The sequence below is a fragment of the Bison bison genome, unplaced genomic scaffold (genome assembly GCF_000754665.1).
Source record: "Bison bison bison isolate TAMUID 2011002044 unplaced genomic scaffold, Bison_UMD1.0 scf7180017864294, whole genome shotgun sequence".
Lineage (NCBI taxonomy): Eukaryota > Metazoa > Chordata > Mammalia > Artiodactyla > Bovidae > Bison > Bison bison.
In genome coordinates this window covers 1,544,125-1,563,832 of record NW_011494866.1, presented here as the reverse complement: position 1 = coordinate 1,563,832, position 19,708 = coordinate 1,544,125, and the positions used below count along the sequence as shown (strand labels likewise).

Genomic DNA, 19,708 nt, shown 5'->3' with positions numbered 1-19,708 from the left:
AATATTTGTCATCAGAGTATCACTATAGAAATTCGAGTACTTCATTCAAACAGTCTGTTCCTCTCTGGGAAGAGGTAAGCTATACAAGAAAACAATACAGTTAAGGAAGGGGACAAGAATAAGGTAGTTTGGGAGGGCATATAACTGAATAAGTAGCTCAAAAAATTTAATCAATAGAATTGTGTTACAATACTTGGAAAAGCAGCACACAGTTCCTCAATGGGACAAATATTTTCAAAGCAAATAAGTGTGTTACAGGTCAGGGTACAGGAGGCGTATGGGAAGGTCAACAGGAACATATCATCTAGTCACACACAGAAAGATTTGCTCCCAAAGCTCTGGTCTGCAAGAGACTCTTATTGACTTCAGGAATTAAACTATAGGCATATAAAATGTGTTATCAGATTCAAGAGTTAAGCTCAACCTCACAAAAAACAAAGGCATGAAGAATGACTGAATGCTGAAAAAGCAAGTGCTAAAAGATCATGGTAATAAAACAATATGATACAAACATTTAAAGAGGGCACATGTGAAGAACTGAAATAATTCATACTTGGTAAAGCAGGTCAGGTCTTCTGTGAAAGACACTAAAAGCTGATGGAGGGTAAATGATATTTGACCTATTATGTATGTGTACATAGAGAAAGAAGAATTTGAAAAATAGCAAATAAATGACTTAATCAAGAATTAATTTTTTTTTTCACTTTTTAGATATATTTTAAGAATGCTGGTACCAATACAATGAGAATAAGAATTCTTACTAATTTTTTTATAGAAAAAACATGTTTATGTACATATCTATATATATTTAAGGAATGCTATCTCCCCTCATTTGAGATGATTACTCAGTGGGAAGCAGTAATACAAATGGAAAAGGCTTCCCTTCTGTATTGAGGAAAGGAGATAAGGCTAAGTCATTTTTAGCAATGGATATTTAAAAAAAATATGTTTTTTGTTGTAATACCACAGTTCAGACTACAAGAGTCAAAAGCTAAGATCTTAATGTCAATGCCAGTATTTCAATGTCCATTTCTTGTTGGTTCCAACAGGATTGTCAGCTTTCGCTTCTATGTCACACATAGTCTTTCCCACTGGAAGGTGCTGGCTTGGGATAGGGCCTGGGTGTTGGGTAAGATGTTGTTTTCCGGGGACAGGAGCAGCACAGCAGGGCACCTCCCAGAAGGCAGAGAGAAGCAGCAGCCCAGCCAATGAAGAGAGCCTGACCAAATTCATACCTAAAAAAAAAGGTGATTCATTTGCTTAATCAATGAACCATTGGAAACTTCTCTAATGTAATTAAAGAATGAAATCAATATCACACTCAGATTGTTTTCCACTGGGAAAAAATCCCCTGTGATCCCTTTAAGTTTTATGAAGTACTTTAAGGTTTGTGAACACACACACGAGAACATTCACATTGCAGTTGTTGACAATTTGCAACAGTAGATCAGGCAATTTGGCATGTAACACCAGGTTAATTACGCAAATATTTCCAAAGACTTTTCCATGTGTAGGAGACTTTTAAAGTATGCTACATACCTTAAAAGTCAGGTTTGGAATATGGTTCCTAGGCTAAAACAACAAGTCATGCTATCACCAAGTAACAACAGTATTCTATAAAAAATAAAACAAAAAAAACTACCAGAGTGTTTTGGAGACTATTAGACTTTTCAACAGTTAACCCCTGATAAACACTGAAATCTGATCTATGGTTTTGCAGAAAAAACTCCTAAACAACCCATAGATTGTTCTAGATTAAGTTGATGCAGGTGGATGTATTAAGCCATACTTCTGGGAGAAGATCTGTGACCGATGGTCGACAATAAGGAAAGAGAAGGGTCAGATCTAGAATGATAAGGTCTGAGTTTGAATCCTGATGCAAACTCTCAGCTGCTGAATTGTGGGTCATGAACTCAATGTGTCAACCTCAGAGGCTGCTTCTCTTAAAGCCCAATGATCCCATCTTCCTCACTGTACTGCTTTTAGGATCATGTGAGACGGTGTAAGTAAGTATACAGTGCCTGGCAATTTATAAAGTGCTTTCATATCCATTACTGGTAAACTTTTAGCCTACTGACCTCCAGCAGTTTCTGTCCCTACTTTGTAGTCTTACGGGATAGGTTCCAACAACATCCTGGCAGTATGTGTTTTCTTATACATGAGTGACTATAAACAAAGAAGCACACCTTATCTCTCCACCACTAGCATTTTTCATCCATTCATCTTAGCACTCAACAAACAATAATTACATCTTAACATCCCAACTCTGAATATAGTTATTAGGCTTTAAAGAAGTGAACACAGTGACACAAAGAGCCTTGTCTCTGATCAAAGGGTGTCATTACATGAGAGCCAAGTGTCAGCTCTTTAACTTCCCAAACTTGCAATATTAAGAAGGATGATCTTTCTAAAATTATTTTATGGACGTGATGAAACACAAAATTTCATAGTAGTAACATCCTTTTCATAAATAAAATTGTTTTTTCCATAAATAAAATTGTTAGGAATGAAGTTTCTGTTAAAGGTTATTAACCTCTATAATAGAACTGTTTTTTTGATCAGTCATAAACTGTGTTTAGTTACAAATAATCACAATTAAGTGTTGTATCAGAATATACTTCAAAAGTGAAATTTCAAATCTATTGGTGTCTTTATTAATATTAAAAAAATTAAAAAATATGAAAAAAAGTCTAGCATACATTTGGAAAGTATACACCTTTTCTACTTTGAGGTTTATTTTGTCATCAATACATGCGATTAAAGTAATTATCAAACTATTTTTAACATGTCACAGGCCATTCAAATTATTTTCAATTTTGGCAAAAATTCCATAAAATGCTGGATAGCAAGTCTGGGAAGTTACCATAGTAACTGGACTTTGCAGAACATAAAAGGGTATTTTCTCAGAGAACAAACAATTTTATATGTGACTATCATTACCTGGCATTGACCGGGGTCATGGGGTCATAGAATTCTTGAACAATTCTATTGCCATACCATGCTGTGGCAACTAAAATAGCCAGACCTATGGAAATTCAAAACAAAAGACTGTTAATCACCATGGAACACTGAGCATAAATGCATGGCTCATTAAATTTATAAGTATTTTACAAGAATAACATTTCATCAATAATGCTGACATTTTAAATTTAGTCCATTTTAATTCAGACGACATTAATTTAGGATGAACAGAGGTTCAAACATGATTTTGTATAAGTGTTTTCTTAAGACAGACAAAAATACTAGGTTGGAGTTAGGCACTTGACTGTTCATGTCATCTTATTCACTTACAGTTTAAGGTCCCTGGCACAAATAACATTCTTTTGAAAACATTCAGGAGATACATGTCATTTAAGATCTCTTTAAAATAGATTGTTATAAATTAGTGTGCTAGACTACTTTTGATAAAACCAAAGTCCTTATTAGTAAAGCTTACAAAAGGGAAGATGAAAACTCCTCTACATTCTTCTTGGCCAAAATGCAAAATTCACATTTCTGAAGGATCAAAATGAATGTAAATAGCTAGATAGCAGGAACACATTGGACCTGGCTCAGAGTACACCAATCACCTAAATCCCTACACCCCTATTGGCCAGATGTTCCAGGTCTTGCCATGAGATTCACTGAGGTGCCACATCAGATCAATGTATGCAGCACACTCTCAATTTCTCATGCCTCTCACATTTCAGTGCCTGTGTGCATGCTCAGTCTTTGTCTGGATTGTAGCCTGCCAGGTTCCTCTATCCATGGGATTTTCCAGGCAAGAATACTGGCGTGGGTTGCCATTTCCTTCTCTAGGAGATCTTCTAGACCCAGTAATTGAACCCGCATTTCCTGTATTAGCAGGTGGATTCTCTACCATTGAGACACCTGGGAAACCCCACAGAAACCACTTAGTCAAAATAATCTACTGTATCATTTATTAAAATAAGTATATAGTACCTCAATCTTTTTATCCAAAGAACTTAAATAATTTCTTTTTATAGTCTGGGCTTAGGGGGCACTAGTGTTAAGGAAAATGCCTGCCAATGCAGGAGATGTAAGAGACACAGGTTTCGATCCCTGGGTCAGGAAGAACCCCTGGAGGAGGGCATGGCAACCCACTCCAGTATTCTTGCCTGGAGAATCCCATGGACAGAGGAGCCTGGCAAGTTATAGTATATAGGGTCGCTATAGGGTTGCAAAGAGACATGACTGAAGTGACTTAGCACACAGTCAGTCTAAAAATTCATCAATTTAGACAGATTAATATTTCTATGCTACACCCACTGCCCTCTTCCTCCTACAAAAAAAGTGGTCCAACCTAATTGCCTCTAATACTTGAAAGAAAACACTGTTGCTTTTGGCTGCTCAGTAGAAAATATGAATACTCTGGAACTTGGCAACCCTCACTCCTAGGGAGTCTGTGAGACTGCACAGTGGTGGACAGGAGTAACTAGAAGATTAGCAGAGGACAGGTTCTACTCAGTAAGTGTGTTCTTAGCCTTTGGTGTAAAACCTAAGTGTTGGGAATAAAATGCTCTGCAGTAGTAATTTGAATAGTCTATAACCAAAGGTTTAGTAAAGCCACAGGCATTCTTCCTTCATTGTTCATGAAACCCACATACTTTTCTTAAAGAGAAAATGAGGAAAAAATCTAATTCTAGTTTTTCCTAGTGGTAGACTATACTACTAATGTCATTTCCAAAAACAATAGACTCCCATATATAGTTTAAGTAATAGTCTTATTGTTGCTGTTTAGTCTCTAAGTCATGTCTAACTCTTTGTGACCCCATGGACTATAGCTTGCCGAGCTCCCCTGTCCATGGGATTTCCCAGGCAAGAATACTGGAGTGGGTTTCCATTTCCTTCTCCAGGCAATCTTCCCATCCCAGGGATCAAATCCATATCTCCTGCATTGGCAAGCAGATTCTTTATAGTTGAGCCATCAGGAAAGCATATGTAAGAGTCTATTTCAAAACAATAGACACCTACTATATATGACATATAATAGTCTATTATTTTATATACATACACAATTTTATATGCACACATTATCTTATTTAATATTAACTTTATTATAAGACTTTACAAATGAACTGTCATGTCCTGTTCTGGCTCTCATTTTCTCAAAGGTCATATAATAAGATTTGAATAAAGCAATAAATACATATTTATTTTCTATGGAGAATGTAACCTCACTCTTTTATCAAGGTTTTTATTCCAAGACTTTTCTGTATTATTTTCTTTTTTTAACTCATTTTTTCTCATTTCCTACCATTCCAACATTCCACCTGAACTCCAAATGCCCTTTCTCCTCATTGATCTATGGGTAAAACCTGTTCATTCCAGAATCAGTACTGCTTACATGGAATAATGTCCTCCACTTCCTCCAATAATTCCAGCCCTATTCATTCCATTCATTTATACCTGTATGATTACACCTTCTTCATGTTCTCTCTAACCATTCCCCATCTTTCCCATGTAGTATCAGTAGAGACACCACAGAAATTTTCTGAATTACACAGAATTGGTTCTCAGTATTTGCTAGATAGAAAAAAATCTCTCCCTTCACTTAAGGAGACTGTTTCTAATGAATCAGTTGGCACCTGAAACCTCAGGGAATAGACCTATCTGCTGTGAATGTAGATCTCAGATTTTTATGCAGTTCCCATTTGAGAAAGTGAAAGTCAACTGGGTTTAAAGTTTCTATGTCTTCATATTTTAAAGGAACTGAATTCAATTGATTCAAGAGCAATAAAGCCAACGTGATCTAAGGAAGCCAAAAACTAGACCTGAAAAAACATCAGAAAGAGTTTAATAAGGTCTAAGAGGGACAGGGCCTCTCTTACCTGAAATAAGAAAGATCACGCCCCCAAAGACAGCCATCCGCATCTTCTGTGCCTCGTCGTCTTCCATGCACTTCATACACTTCATGCCAACGGTGGCCACAAAGATGGCTATTAGTCCCAGCAGGATGCCAATCACCATCAAGGCACGGGTTGCTTGCAAAGTGCCTGACAAAAAACATTTTAGAACATGTAACAGTCATGCCTAGACCAACAAGAGAAGAGTTGTAGAAGACCACGTATATTTCAATGTTGTATGGAAGACAGAAAACAACCAGGAGTCAGGAGACCCCAGTTCTAGTGATGCCTTTGCAGGAAACCCACACAGTTTCTCCTCCGGAAAAACAACTATCTGGCTGAATGATGAATAAGAATTCCTCCAGCTCTAACAGTTTATGTTTTCAACATTAAATTCAAAATCCTCTGAAAAATAATTAATGATTTGGTTGAATAGGCTTATAACACATTGTTAATTCTTACTACTGGAGAATTTTAATTCTGAAATAACAATCATACATTATCCTTAATGTTAAACCATTTATACTTTAAATGGTTTACAATATATCTTGGTAGTAGTCAACAGCTTTACACTCCAGTCATCAAGCTGGGGAAAATCTGGGTGGGTGAATTTGGAAAACAAGAAATGAATTTCTCATAGATTGTCTTGGCTGGATAAGCAACACATAAATCCAGTAATGGGGGTGGGGTGGGAGATCTGAAAACCATTTTCTCAGAACAAAACATAATAGCCTTTGAGATGTTATTTTGGAACACAGTAGGTTTATATTCAGAAATATCACTGGTGTTTAAAACCATTTAAATTACTATGTTGTAAAATGGCTGACAATTCAATGTAGCACTTCTTAGGATTCCACTAATTTTCTAATTTCTTGTTCTTGTCATTGGTATACTAAGTCATGATCAAATATATAGGGTTAGGTTTGAGATATGCCAGTAAATATATTAAAGAGTAAAAGCGTGTTGCCATCCCTATGGCATAAATTCTCAAAGAAATTCTCAAAAAAATCTGAGGCACAGATTCTCAAAGAAAAGTGAGTTGTAACTACACTGGTTAGATGAGTTTAACTTTAGATTTATTTCCACCATCAAATAAAGATCATTATCTCTTTGACAGTGTTAACATATGACAAGTCTTTATGCAAATATAAAAAATATTTACATTGTAATAACAAAGTGTGCTATTTTATGGGTAAGCCAGTTACTATTCTTTGGGACCATGTTTTTATTATGTAAAGTATGAATGATGATATCTGTAACCAAGAAGTTGGAACAATTGACTTCCTAATGGTTTCAAAACTAGATGACATGATAGAAAGGTTTTATATCTCAGTATCTAATTTAGACTTAGGCTCAGTGTCAGTATTTTTAGGGTTGAGAATTTAGGCTAAAAATCATAATTAATGGTAAAGATTTCTAAAACATCAATTTATTTAAATTTGTTAATATTTCCATCCTTGCCATAGTCAGGCAATCTATGATAAAATCATAGTAACCTCTTTCTGAAAGTATTAAAGACATTTTTTGACTGTATATGAGAGATATTTGGGAAGCCAAGATAAATTTTTACTTGATTTAATTACAAAGCAAACCAAAGGCATTCTCATGCTCCCCTCATTGATTCACTTCCCCATAAATGCATGTGGGCAAGTGTGCACCCAACTTATACACTTATTTGAAGATTGAAGGTTGGCACACGAATTTCTGAATCAAAACACGTTTCATGGATCATGGGTTACCAGGAACTATCAGTTCAATTCAGTTGAGTCGCTCAGTCGTGTCTGACTCTTTGTGACCCCATGAACCGCAGCATGCCAGGCCTCCTTGTCCATCACCAACTCCTGGACTCCACCCAAACTCATGTCCATCGAGTCAGTGATGCCATCCAGCCATCTCATGCTCTGTCGTCCCCTTCTCCTCCTGCCGTCAATCTTTCCCAGCATCAGGGTCTTTTCAAATGAGTTAGCTCTTCACATCAGGGGGCCAAAGTATTGGAGTTTCAACTTCAGCATCAGCCCTTCCAAAGAACACCCAGGACTGATCTCCTTTAGGATGGACTGGTTGGATCTCCTTGCTGTCCAACGGACTCTCAAGAGTCTTCTCCAACACCACAGTTCAAAACCATCAATTCTTCAGTGCTCAGCTTTCTTTATAGTCCAACTCTCACATCCATGACTACTGGAAAACCATAGCCTTGACTATATGGACCTTTGTTGGCAAAGTAATGTCTCTGTTTTTTAATATGCTGTCTAGGTTGGTCATAACTTTCCTTCCAAAGAGGTAAGCGTCTTTTAATTTCATGGCTGCAATCACCATCTGCAGTGATTTTGGAGCTCCGAAAAATAAATTCTGACACTGTTTCCACTGTTTTCCCATCTATTTCCCATGAAGTGATGGGACCAGATGCCACAATCTTCATTTTCTGAATGTTGAGCTTTAAGCCAACTTTTTACTTGTCTCTTTCACTTTCATCAAGAGGCTTTTTAGTTCCCTTTCACTTTCTGCCATAAGGGTGGTGTCATCTGCATATCTGAGGTTATTGATATTTCTCCTGGCAATCTTGATTCCAGCTTGTGCTTCCTCCAGCCCAGCGTTTCTCATGATGTACTCTGCTTATAAGTTAAATAAGCAGGGTGACAATATACAGCCTTGACGTACTCCTTTCCCTATTTGAAACCCGTCTGTTGTTTCATGTCCAGGAACTATAGCTGCTTATAAGATTATTGTGAAACCTCCCTTGGAATCACAAACAATACTCTGGTATGAAGAGAAAAGTACCAAGGACTCCATAATTATGGTGTGTCCTTCCTTCTGGTTTGCCAACAGTTTTGCAAAGGCAATCATGCTCAGAAGGAAAATAAAAAATAAAATAAATAGCCTCTTCTACATAAATAACCTCTTCTACAGAAACAGAGATTTCTTATCAGGTCCTAAGTGCCACTCAGAAAGAAAGCATTTCAGTCAAAGGAACACTGGAAAAGGAGATGCTGAAAGTCACAGAGATGATTCATGTGGAGGACAGGGTGACCACTCATCCATTTTGGCTGACTCTTTAGGTTTTAAAACTACAAGTCCTGCCTTCTGAGACGGTCTTCAATCCTGGCAAACTGGGAGAGCTAGCCACTATTGGAGGATGTTTGGATGTGGAAAGTAAAATGAAAAGGGTTAGCAAGGTAAGCAGAAGGCATTTATCAAGTACGATTTTGCAAGCTAGGGAAAGGGTTTTGGAGTTTATTCTAAATGTGAGCAGAAGCCATTTAGTGTCTTAAAGGAGGAATGAAAAGATTTTTTACCCTGTCTTCCTCTGACAGGGTAAAAAATATGTATAGCGTTTTACTTCTCTCAACTACCTTTTGCTCTGTCTGTCTATTAAGCTCAATTTTCCAACCTTTATTCACCACTTTGGTTGCTTTCTCTGATGTCTAAGTTTTCTACTTTGAGTTGTAGGGCTTCAAACCAGATCCAGCTTCTATAACCGTTCTGATCTTTACTTCATGTATAAACAGCAGGCCACCAGCCCAGCAGGTCTGAGCGCTTGGATCACAAGGTACTCTTCACGAGGAGTCTGCTGGGCCTCAAGCTCCTGAGTCAGGCCTGCATAAAACCACCCAGGCAGAGAGCGTACGTGGATCAACCACTTCAGGGCTCCACCTGCACTCGCCTGGGATTATCTCGTTTTCACAGTCTTCATCTCGGAGTCTGTTCTCCTTTCAGTTCTCAAAGAAAACACATTTAATTCACACCCCATTTATTCTTTCCACTACTTTACAAAATTTCTAAGGGGAAAGGAACAGATATTTTGTTCTGTGTGCTACAAACCCTAGTAAGTCTTATAGTATAAAGAATTATATGCATAATGCACAAAAATAACGGAGAAAATGGGGGAAAACCTATACTCAGGAATCATATAAACCATATATTGCAAGGAGATCATATTTCATTTTAAAAAATCTGATAAAAAGCAATACTGTTATTTTGTGAAGCAGTATTTTTTCATTTACGTCCTGACATCCACTGGCTTAGGAGATGTCTGTATTTTACAATACTAGATGGGCATCAAACACATAATCTCATCTTGCATCACTGGAGATATTTGGATGAATTCTTAACTATAGTGATATGTGGGGAGAAATGTAAACATAGGGAAAAAAGGCTGAGAATCATAACAGCATCAAAACTCACTAGTTGGGCATATGTAATGGTGGATTACAAGTCAAAGTAAGCAAGTGTTACAAGTTATGAGGGTTTTACATGCAGATAGAATCTAAATTGCACAGTTTTAAGCTGGAACCAGATGAATCCTTCAAATTAACGTTTTATAGAAGTCTTTTAAGTCAGAGAGCTAAAATATGTAATTGTGGGCTCCTTGATAACTTGGCCAAATATTTGTTCATATTTCTATTCAAAGCACTTAACAGTACCTCGCAAGCTTCATGGATTATTCAATCTGGGATCAATTAATTTAAATTTTAATATGTCTTTATCTTTTAAAAATTCATATATAATAGGTAAAAATACCTTTTGTGTTAAGCTTAATTTTTGAAATAACACTGAGAAACACCTCTCAGAAAGCCTCAAGATACTAAAATCTTGCTACATAAAGCCAGATCTAGTTTAGATTATTAAAAGCTAGAAATTCACCTACAGAGAAAAAAAATCATACTTTTTGTTTAACCGAATCTAATTTAAAAAAATTTTCTAAATTATGCATCTAATGAGCTTCCAAGATGAAGTTTTTTTTCTGGTGGAACAATGACCAGCAGGGCAGAGAAGTTGAGAAATATTTGAAAGCTACCAAATATTTTAGGCCAGAGAGATAAAGTCTTGAACTATTAACTCTGAGTTGACCTGAGTGGCTCCAGTCTGAAGCAAGTATGTTTCTTTCTGGCCCATTAAATTTGCCTCTACGATATTATTACCACCGATTAAAGCTGTCTTTGGAGAAAATGGTTAGCGAACATTCAAAAAGGTACACTATTTATTGTTCCTCATAATTATTCAGCAGTACATGGAGAAGGCGGTCTTTTAATTACACTTAGCTAGACTGATAATCTTGAGATTAAAGACTCCCTAAGGAGTTCTTAACACTTGCAACCTGAAAGTATAATTTGAAAACATACTTACAAAGATCTCTACTTACGAGACAAGAAATGAGTTAGAAGTTACTGATCTACTACAGTGAGGTTAATCTACATAAGCGTAGAAAGACAAGCAGAGACAAGTCAGTGGAATTTTTTTTTTTCCTAAAGCATTTCTAAAGTCTTACTACACAAGCAGTAGAACTTCTTTAAATACCTGGCATTGTTCATGCTATTTACTAGCCATATTACTATATTATTACCCTATTATATGTCATAAATAAAGAAGATTTTAATTATCTCTATCTTCATGCAGTCCCTCTTTGTATCAAGTTGCTTAACAAGTATTAAGTAGATAAACTGACCACTGGGTGACTAGAACAAAAATCCTCTTTTCTCTTCTGCAATTAAATGAACTCATCACAGACTGTTACAGAGCTATACTCCCATGACATCTTCACTTATTAAATTGTTCACTTTTAGTCAAGTTCAAAGTTTCTCAAGAGTCTTCACTGTTAGCATTTCCATTTGATTGATGTATGAACTGGTGGCCACTGGGTGTGCCCTCAAGACTCCAGCACAGTCAATAACTGTGGTCTGGGATAAGGCAGGACTTAACCACTTTTCAGGATGTTCCAAACATTTTTGCTATCTTTGTTTCTTAAGAGAAATTGTCTCATGATTAAATGTACACTTCTCTGTTAATTCTGTGCCACTTAGTCATCACTCCAATCAAGGAAGCCTAAACTCTGCCACTTGCCTATGTCCTTTGCATCACTGAAATTGGTAACAAAGACTGTTGGCACTGAAAGGAATCAACACTTGCACATTATCCATCATCTTAGCTGCATTTCTAGGAACAAGGATAGGGCCCGGCTCATGCTGGTTGAATGGATGAATGACTCATGGATTCATCTCCCTGTTCCGCCCCACTCTGCCCTACTTTACAAGTAGGGAAACTACAGTCCAGAGGGATCAAGTGGCTCACCATTATAAACATGGCTAGTTAGGGTAGAACCAGGGTCAGAACTGAGTATTCAAGTTTGCATTTGGGTTTTGACTTTCATCATTCCAAAAATCAGAACTAATTCTCAAAACAGATCTGAACACAAATGGCCCCTTAAACACCAGTGGTTCAGCAGGCCTAATGCAGTCTAGAGAAGTGTAAGGAGGTGCCCTCATCTCTGCCTCTGCATCAAAGACCGTCCAAGTCAGTGATTTTATTATTTGATTGAGTCTGACATCATGGTGAGAGTTCTGGGAAACTTCACCGACAACCAATACTCATTAAAGCACACCTACACACATGTGGATTCACGTAAAGCAAGTTGAACAGGCCAGAGGAGCTTGTAAACAAATTACAGAATCCTAAGTTTAGATGAGACTTACAGAGAGTCTAGCCTAACCTCCCATTTGTCTGGGACTTGGATTTTCCCTACAGCATTCCTTCAAAATACTTATTTATTCCTCTGCCTGCACACCTCCCACCATGCAACCTCCTGGGGCAACCCAATCTTTGGACAGCTCTAGCTATTAAAGTCAAGCCAGGAGAAGCAATTAACTAAGCACATGAAATAGGAACTAGCTTGCCAAAAGTTTGAAAAATGAATCAAAACAAGGCAAGACATACAGTTTAATCAAGAAAATCAACTCTATCTGGCACTCTCTTTTGCATATTCCAACTATCAGTCATCAGTGTCAATAAACATCCATTCTTGGATGGAAGTGAAACTGTCTTAGCCATGGTAAAACCACAATCCATGGTGTATTATTTGCTTACCCAGGAAATTCCCCAGTTACATTTTCATAAACTGCTTTGCAAGAACCATCTAAAGAAGCCTTGCTGTATCTCACTTTTGACATTGCCTTAAGTACACTGTATCCCTTTAGACACTGCCATGAGCTCTTTGCAGCTGACACTAGTTAGAGAAGGGGAACCAGGGATTTTTAACACATCTAGTGCTATAACCTTTATAAATCACAGAATCTGAGCTGTAAATTGCCAAGTGGGCTCCACTGGCAAAGAGAACAAACTACAATTTTAAGAAACTTCTAAGTTTTTCACCTAAAAGCACTTTGTGGAGTGCGACTTGTTTCAAGGAACACTAGTTATATGTACAGATAAGTCTGTTCACCTCTGAATATCACAGTACTAAACCAAAAACAGCCAGTGAATCACCTCCCAGGTCTCTACATCAGGTGGGCGTGAGCACAACTGTCCAGGTGGAGAACAGAGACAGGTAGGTTCTCTGGGCTCCATCCAAAGGCATCTAGTGAGTCACTGGCAGGTTGGGAAGTATACCTGTGAGTCAAGGCTCTCTCTTCTGGGAGCCAGTTTTGAGAGAAAGGCCTCAGCCCCACCTTTGATAAACTCTGGCATTAACCAAAAGGAAAATAGGAACTGACATGGAGTTAAAAAAAAAAAAAATTCATCAGAAAGCAATCTCCAAAATTGGTAGAGGAAAGGTAGTGTTCATATCTTCCATCATAGCTTTAAAAATCATAACAGTTATGATAACTAGGTATAAATGAAAATAAAACATTTTAACACATCATCATGTGTAGGGATAACCTATTTCAGTATTTACAACATGGATTGATCTGATTTCATTTGGCTGTTTAAGGAAGGTAAAGGAAAGTCTATTTGCACACGTTGAAAATGAACTACTAGTACTTCCCTGGTGGTCCAGTGGCCAAGACTCTGCACTCCCGGTGCAGGGGAGCCAGGTTCGATTCCTGGTCAGGGAACTAGATTCCACATGCCACAAGTAAAAGATCCAAGATGCCCCCCAAAAGATTGAAGATCCTGAGTGACACAACTGAGACCCAGGGAAGCTGAATAAATATAATTTGAAAGATACTTAAAAATAAGAAAATGAATCATTTTGATCAGAGGAATCAGAGATCTATCTGGAATTGTCCTTAGAACCATCTCCATCTGGCAGTGCTTCAATTTGACATGCCAAATGCCATACAATTCCTTACACGTATTTATCCATCCATGAGGAGATTCAATGATTATATAAAGTCATATACTTAATGTACTCCTTATATTTGGCATAAAAGAATCCTAATATGGGAACTCTGAAAAGCTGAAATGGCAACACTAAAAACCGCCATGTGTACACTGACTCACAAATTCCACAGGTACTCGAGAGTTTTAAACAGATTTGGAACAGAGTGAACAACTCTAAAGGGCATGGCTTTTGACGAAACCACACACAGGGGGTGGACAAAGCAACCGAATACACTTGAGCAATGACTTGAACACTGCTTACTGTCAGCACACAAAGGGGACTGGTGGGCAGGCTTGTTTGTCTAGGCAAAGGCTAAGGAAGCTTTTATTCAAGTTAGTTCAAGTGCATGACAGACACAAGTTCAGGACAACGAATGTCATATCTCAAGGAAGCTACTCTGGCCATGAATTGTTATTACCTAAGTAAGCAGGAATTTAGTGAATTTCTGACAAAACTCAGAAGTTTTTTGTTTTAAAAAACAATAAAAGAAAAAAACCCATCCAGTCGCTCTTCCCTCCTCCATATCTAGGACTATTTCTCTCTACATAATCCTGTCCAAACTTATGAAAGAAAGAAGCCAGCATTCGTTACATAGAAATTCCTCTGTGGAAGACAGAAACTCAGAGAAGACCCGCCCTCTCTCTCCTGACCTCTGCATTCATCAGCTGTATCTCCTTAGTGGCTTCATTTTCTCCTTTATCTAATGAAGGGAGATAATTTTGAACTTCTCTTTCTTCTCATCCTTTTTCTACCTGCCACCCACCTTCACTTTCCAAAATAAGACTATACAATCCACTTCCTCTGAAGACTCCTGGTCTGAGAGCTAAACCTTCTGGGGAATCTTAAGAGACTTACTTCTTCAAGGAGTCTTTGGAGGGAAAGACTTCCTCACCCTTGTTTAGTCCCTCAGTCGTATCTGAGAGTCTGCAGCCTCATGGACTGTAGCCTGCCAGGCTCCTCTGTCTATGGGACTCTCCAGGCAAGAATAATGGAGTGGGTTGCCATTTCCTTCTCCAGGGGATCTTCCTGACCCAGGGATAGAACCCAGGTCTCCTGCACTGCAGGCGGATTCTTTACCACTGAGCCACTGCGGAAGCCCCCTTCACACTAACTGGATCTCAGAAGTCAAAAGAATCAGAGGATTCAAACTCAAGTGTGAGAAGACACTAGGTTGAGACAGTCTATGTAGGAATCTGATTTCTTCTCATGATAATTCATAGTAAAGATAGAGAAAAAAGCTATATCTAATAACTGGCATTATCTATTTAATTTTACAAACTGGAGAGGCTTTCAGGCTCCAAACTTTTCAAGGCACATCATTTTCTTGTCCTAACCCTACAGTTCTTCAATTTTCACAGAATCTGAGAATGTCCAGGAAAGGCCTAAGAGCTCAAAATCGAGTTTGGCTCCCACTTGCTCAGTTGCCACCCCACCCATGGGTATGTAAGATGAAACTCACACCTTGAGAAGAGTGTCACCTAGGGAGTTGGAGGAAAAATTAGAGCTTAGGTCTGGTTGTCCCTTTCCCCAAACCAGGGTTCTCTCTGCTACCTTATGGCGGGGCACATGATCAGCAGACTTGATCCACTGAAGGTTGACAGACATGTAACCATACAACAGAACCGTTTAATAGCTACTACTCCAAAAGGGAGCCATTTGGGGTTGGGTCCCTGTAGCTCTGACAGTAAGGAATCTGCCGGCAATGAAGGAGACCCGGGTTCGATCTCTGGGTAGGGAAGATCCCCTGGAGGAGGAAATGGCGACGCAATCCAGTATTCTTGCCTGGAGAAGCCCATGGACAGAGGAGCCTAGTGGGGCGACAGTCTGTGGGGTTGCAAAGAGTCGGACACGACTGAACGATTAACATTATACCACCCTGAGTCACAACTGGGGAGTGGGGAAGGCACTCACTGTTCAGATTCAGCAAGGAGTCGAAGACTTTGCACTGGATCTGCCCGGTGCTCTGCGACACGCAGGACATCCACAGCCCCTCATAGATGGCCTGGGCCGTCACGATGTTGTCACTAGCATAGGAGTAAACTTTCCACTGGGGCAGCGCCGTGCTGACGATGGAGCCGATCCAGCCCAGAAACGCCAGGATGAAGCCCAGCAGCTGCAACCCCGCGTTGGCCATGACTCGCTCGGGCGCCCGCGCTGGCTCAGGGGCAGCAGGTGCACAAGGCGGAGTTTGCAGGTGCGCACCCGGGACTCCCGGGCGTGACGGAGCCTAGCGGAAGAAGTTATTTCAGGGACTCCTGCTCCCTGCGCTGACGTCGGAGAAGCTCTGGGACCGGGTCCGGGTCCGGGTCCGGGTCTTGGTCGGCGCTGCGGTTCGGAGGCGAGAAGCTGAGGCTGCTCCCGAACCGCGACTGAGATGCAGACCCGCTGGGCGCCGCGATTTAAAGCAGCTCCGCCCCCGGCCTGACCCGGCCGCCGCGCAGCGCCCTCTGGCGGTTTCCGGGCGGGTTGCTGGAAAACGAGAGGGAGCGCGGGAGCCCGCGATAGGGCCCGAACTCTGGGGGGAAGGTCCTGCCAGCCAAGGAGGGACAACTCGAGGAGGATCAGGTACGCATAGTGTCCCGGTGCTGCTCGTTTCCTGTCTTTTCTCCTCTTGCCTTTTCCTCTGTGAGTCTTCCCAGGCTTTCCGTTCATTCAATCCACATTTATCCAAAAATGACTACGTATGTCTAAACACTAAAAGATGCCAAGATGAAAAATTAAGACCTCAAGGGACGCACAGTTTCATTTTCGACTTTTCTCCCGCTGATTAAAAGACATTTCTATGGCTCTCCACCCCTCTAACCTCCCTCACACACTTTCCTCCCTTTCCTTTCAGCCTCCTCCCCATTTCCCTTTCCTCCCAATGCCCTTTCTTCCCTTCGAAATCTCTTTTAGAATCATAAAAGAAATGTTGATATCTTATTTATTAGGAAACTGAGACTCAGAAAGGAAACGTGAGATCCGTAAGACCATACAGCAAGTTGATAGCATATGCAGTACTCTGGTTCTCAGCCCACTCTGCCCAACTACATCTCAGCTTGACCGAAATATATGTCCTTTGAGCTTCCCTGGTGGCACAGCGGTAAAAAAAAGTCTGCCTACCAATGCAGGAAAGGCAAGAGGCATGGGTTCAGTCCCTGGGTCTGGAAGATCCCCTGGAGAAGGAAATGGCAACTCACTCTGGCATTCTTGCTTGGAAAGTTGTATGGACAGAGAAGCTGAGTGGGTTACAATCTATGGGGTCTCAAGAAGTACCTCAGTGAGTAGGACTTGACTGAGCACACACACCCATCCTTATGGAAATACAGCCTACCCTCCCCTACGCCTACACTTGTACACACCCACACCCACACCCAGCCTACCTTCCACCATTCCTACACTTGAACACACACACACACATCATCATCATCATCACCCTCTTTCTCACAGCACTTTGTCTTAGAGCAGTGATTCATTCTCAGAGGGACCTGGCCTCCCAGACCCACTGCCCCTCCAAAGGGTGTTTCTCGGATGTTATTCATCAGAGGTGACAGCATCTAAAAAGTCCCCCCAAGTAGAAAGAGACCTGTCCTGGGATTAGAAGTCCAAGTTCTGGCTTTTGCAGTGTGACTGGCTGTGGCCAACACCTCAGATTTTAGCTTATTCAGCCTTTAGTTTTGCTCTGTGGGTCTCTAAAGCTTCCTTCTTTGTAGTTACTCAGAAGTGTACCTCAGATGCTGTGGTTTGGAATAATTAAAATGTTTTCCCAACCTCTTTGTGTGTGTGGTGCCAGTGTGGTGGGAGGAGAAGTTTTATGGTTTTAATAAAAACAGAAGCACCTCCCAGGCAGAAATAAACTTGCAAAAGGGAAAACAAGATATGTTTCAATATTTCCTATGGCAACTGCCAGTTTATAGTAAAGAGGGAGTTAAAAAAATTTTTTCATAGTGTGAATGAGAGGGGTGAAGAGAACTCTGCCACTTGGGGGAATGTTGGTGGTGCACGCTATGCATGTGTGAGGTGAGACAGAATATGAGAATCTCTGCACCTTCTGCTCAATTTTGCTGTGAGACTAAAACTACACTTTTAAAAAATATATAAAAAAGCAAAAAACCCCAAGCACCACCCCCCTCATTTCCACCTGGCTATCGTCAGATACCTTAGGAAGGTTTAAATCCAAAGGACAAGTCTGCATGGAGATTTAAGGACTAGCAATGAAGAGGGTAGACTTCCTTGGTGGCTTAGTAGTAAAGAATCCTCGTGCAATGTAGGAGATGCAGGTTTGATCCCTGGGTCAGGCAGATCCCCTGGAAAAGGAAATGGCAACCCATTACAGTATTCTTGCCTGGTAAGTCACATGGACAGAGGAGCTTGGTAGGCTACAGTCCATGGGGGTCTCAATGAATTGGACACAATTTAGCAACTAAACCACCGCCACCACCAATGAAAGGGGTAACGCATAAGCTAGATGAAGAGATTTAATTTGGGATAAGCAGGAATTAAGCAAGTGGTGTCCTTTCTTATCTGAAAGCCTCCTCAGACCCTGGGAAGGCTCTCAGGCTGCTCTGTAGGGCAGGACCACATCCAGGCTAAGTCCTCAGAGTCTGGGCCCACAGTTATTAATTCTTTCTATACCTAGATGAATGTTCTGTAGGGTCCTGTGAGAGATATCAATCACATTTGATTTATTTATGTGTTAAGGACTGTTAAGTTCAGGGGAGATTCTCAGACTTTGCTTACGACTACACCACCATCATGTGAATCAAATAGTCTTATCTTTTTGTTCCAGTCAATTCAGAATTAAGACTATTAAATTTTTGTCTTTGTTTTTTAGATTAGAGTAATAAAGACACGATTTTAATTCAGTGAGTGTATTTGTGCACAGGCCTTTTAATGTACATTAGGACCTGTTTTTATCAACCAACAGTTGTCAGGAATTAGAGGGATGAACTCAGTGGCCACTATGGCCCCATGTTTTTTGTTTTTTAGTCCAGGTCTGTGTGAGACTGATTACCTCATGCCCACAGCATATTTGTGAGGCTGTGGTTGATGCTGTTTACTCCACTGTGATCCATGCCATCTCTGGCATATCTAGTCCTGTCTAGTTTTTTGTCCTTCCCTCAGAGCAGATAGATGAGATAATGGCTCACCAGAAATCCATCAACTTAAAGAGGAAAAACAACTTACAGACATTGGTTTTTAAATATGAAGTATAAACAGAGGTTTATATATACCATCTCCTATGTGAGGTGACCATTCAGGTATGACCTAAATCAAATTGCTTATGACTATACAGTAGAAGTGAGAAATAGGTTTAAGGGACTAGATCTGATAGACAGAGTGCCTGATGAACTATGGACAGAGGTTCGTGACACTGTACAGGAGACAGGGAGCAAGACTATCCCCAAAAAAAGAAATGCAAAAAAGCAAAATGAGTGTCTGAGGAGGCCTTACAAATAGCTGTGAAAAGAAGGGAAGTGAAAAGAAAAGGAGAAAAGGAAAGATATACCCATTTGAAAACAGAGTTCCAAATAGCAAGAAGAGATAAGAAAGCCTTTCTCAGGGATCAGTGCAAAGAAATAGAGGAAAACAATAGAATGGGAAAGACTAGAGATCTCTTCAAGAAAATTAGAGTTCAGTTCAGTTCAGTTCAGGTTTCCCTGGTGACTCAGAGGGTAAAGCGTCTGCCTGCAATGCAGGAGACCTGGGTTTGATCCCTGGGTCGGTAAGATCCCCTGGAGAAGGAAATGGCAACCCACTCCAGTATTCTTGCCTGGAGAATCCCATG

General features: G+C 40.0%; 1 protein-coding gene across 1 annotated transcript; it reads right to left on the bottom strand.

Annotated features, from left to right (window-relative positions):
* Positions 1–691: 691 nt before the first annotated feature.
* Positions 692–16,347, bottom strand: CLDN1 (claudin 1). The gene is made up of 4 exons (XM_010850703.1): positions 15,853–16,347; positions 5,832–5,996; positions 2,941–3,025; positions 692–1,235 (listed from the first exon to the last, which is right to left on the bottom strand). The coding sequence occupies exons 1-4, from the start codon at positions 16,073–16,075 to the stop codon at positions 1,073–1,075; spliced, it is 636 nt and encodes a 211-aa protein (XP_010849005.1). The 5' UTR covers positions 16,076–16,347; the 3' UTR covers positions 692–1,072.
* Between the last annotated feature and the right edge of the window lie 3,361 nt (positions 16,348–19,708).

Excerpts from the sequence above, each read along its gene's own strand:
- CLDN1 (XM_010850703.1), bottom strand. The coding sequence starts at position 16,075 with ATGGCCAACGCGGGGTTGCAGCTGCTGGGCTTCATCCTGGCGTTTCTG. Across the intron at positions 5,997-15,852 it reads CTCCTTGCTGAATCTGAACA|GCACTTTGCAAGCAACCCGT; the intron begins GTGAGTGCCTTC and ends GTTTTTTGTCAG. Across the intron at positions 1,236-2,940 it reads ATGACCCCGGTCAATGCCAG|GTATGAATTTGGTCAGGCTC; the intron begins GTAATGATAGTC and ends CTTTTTTTTTAG.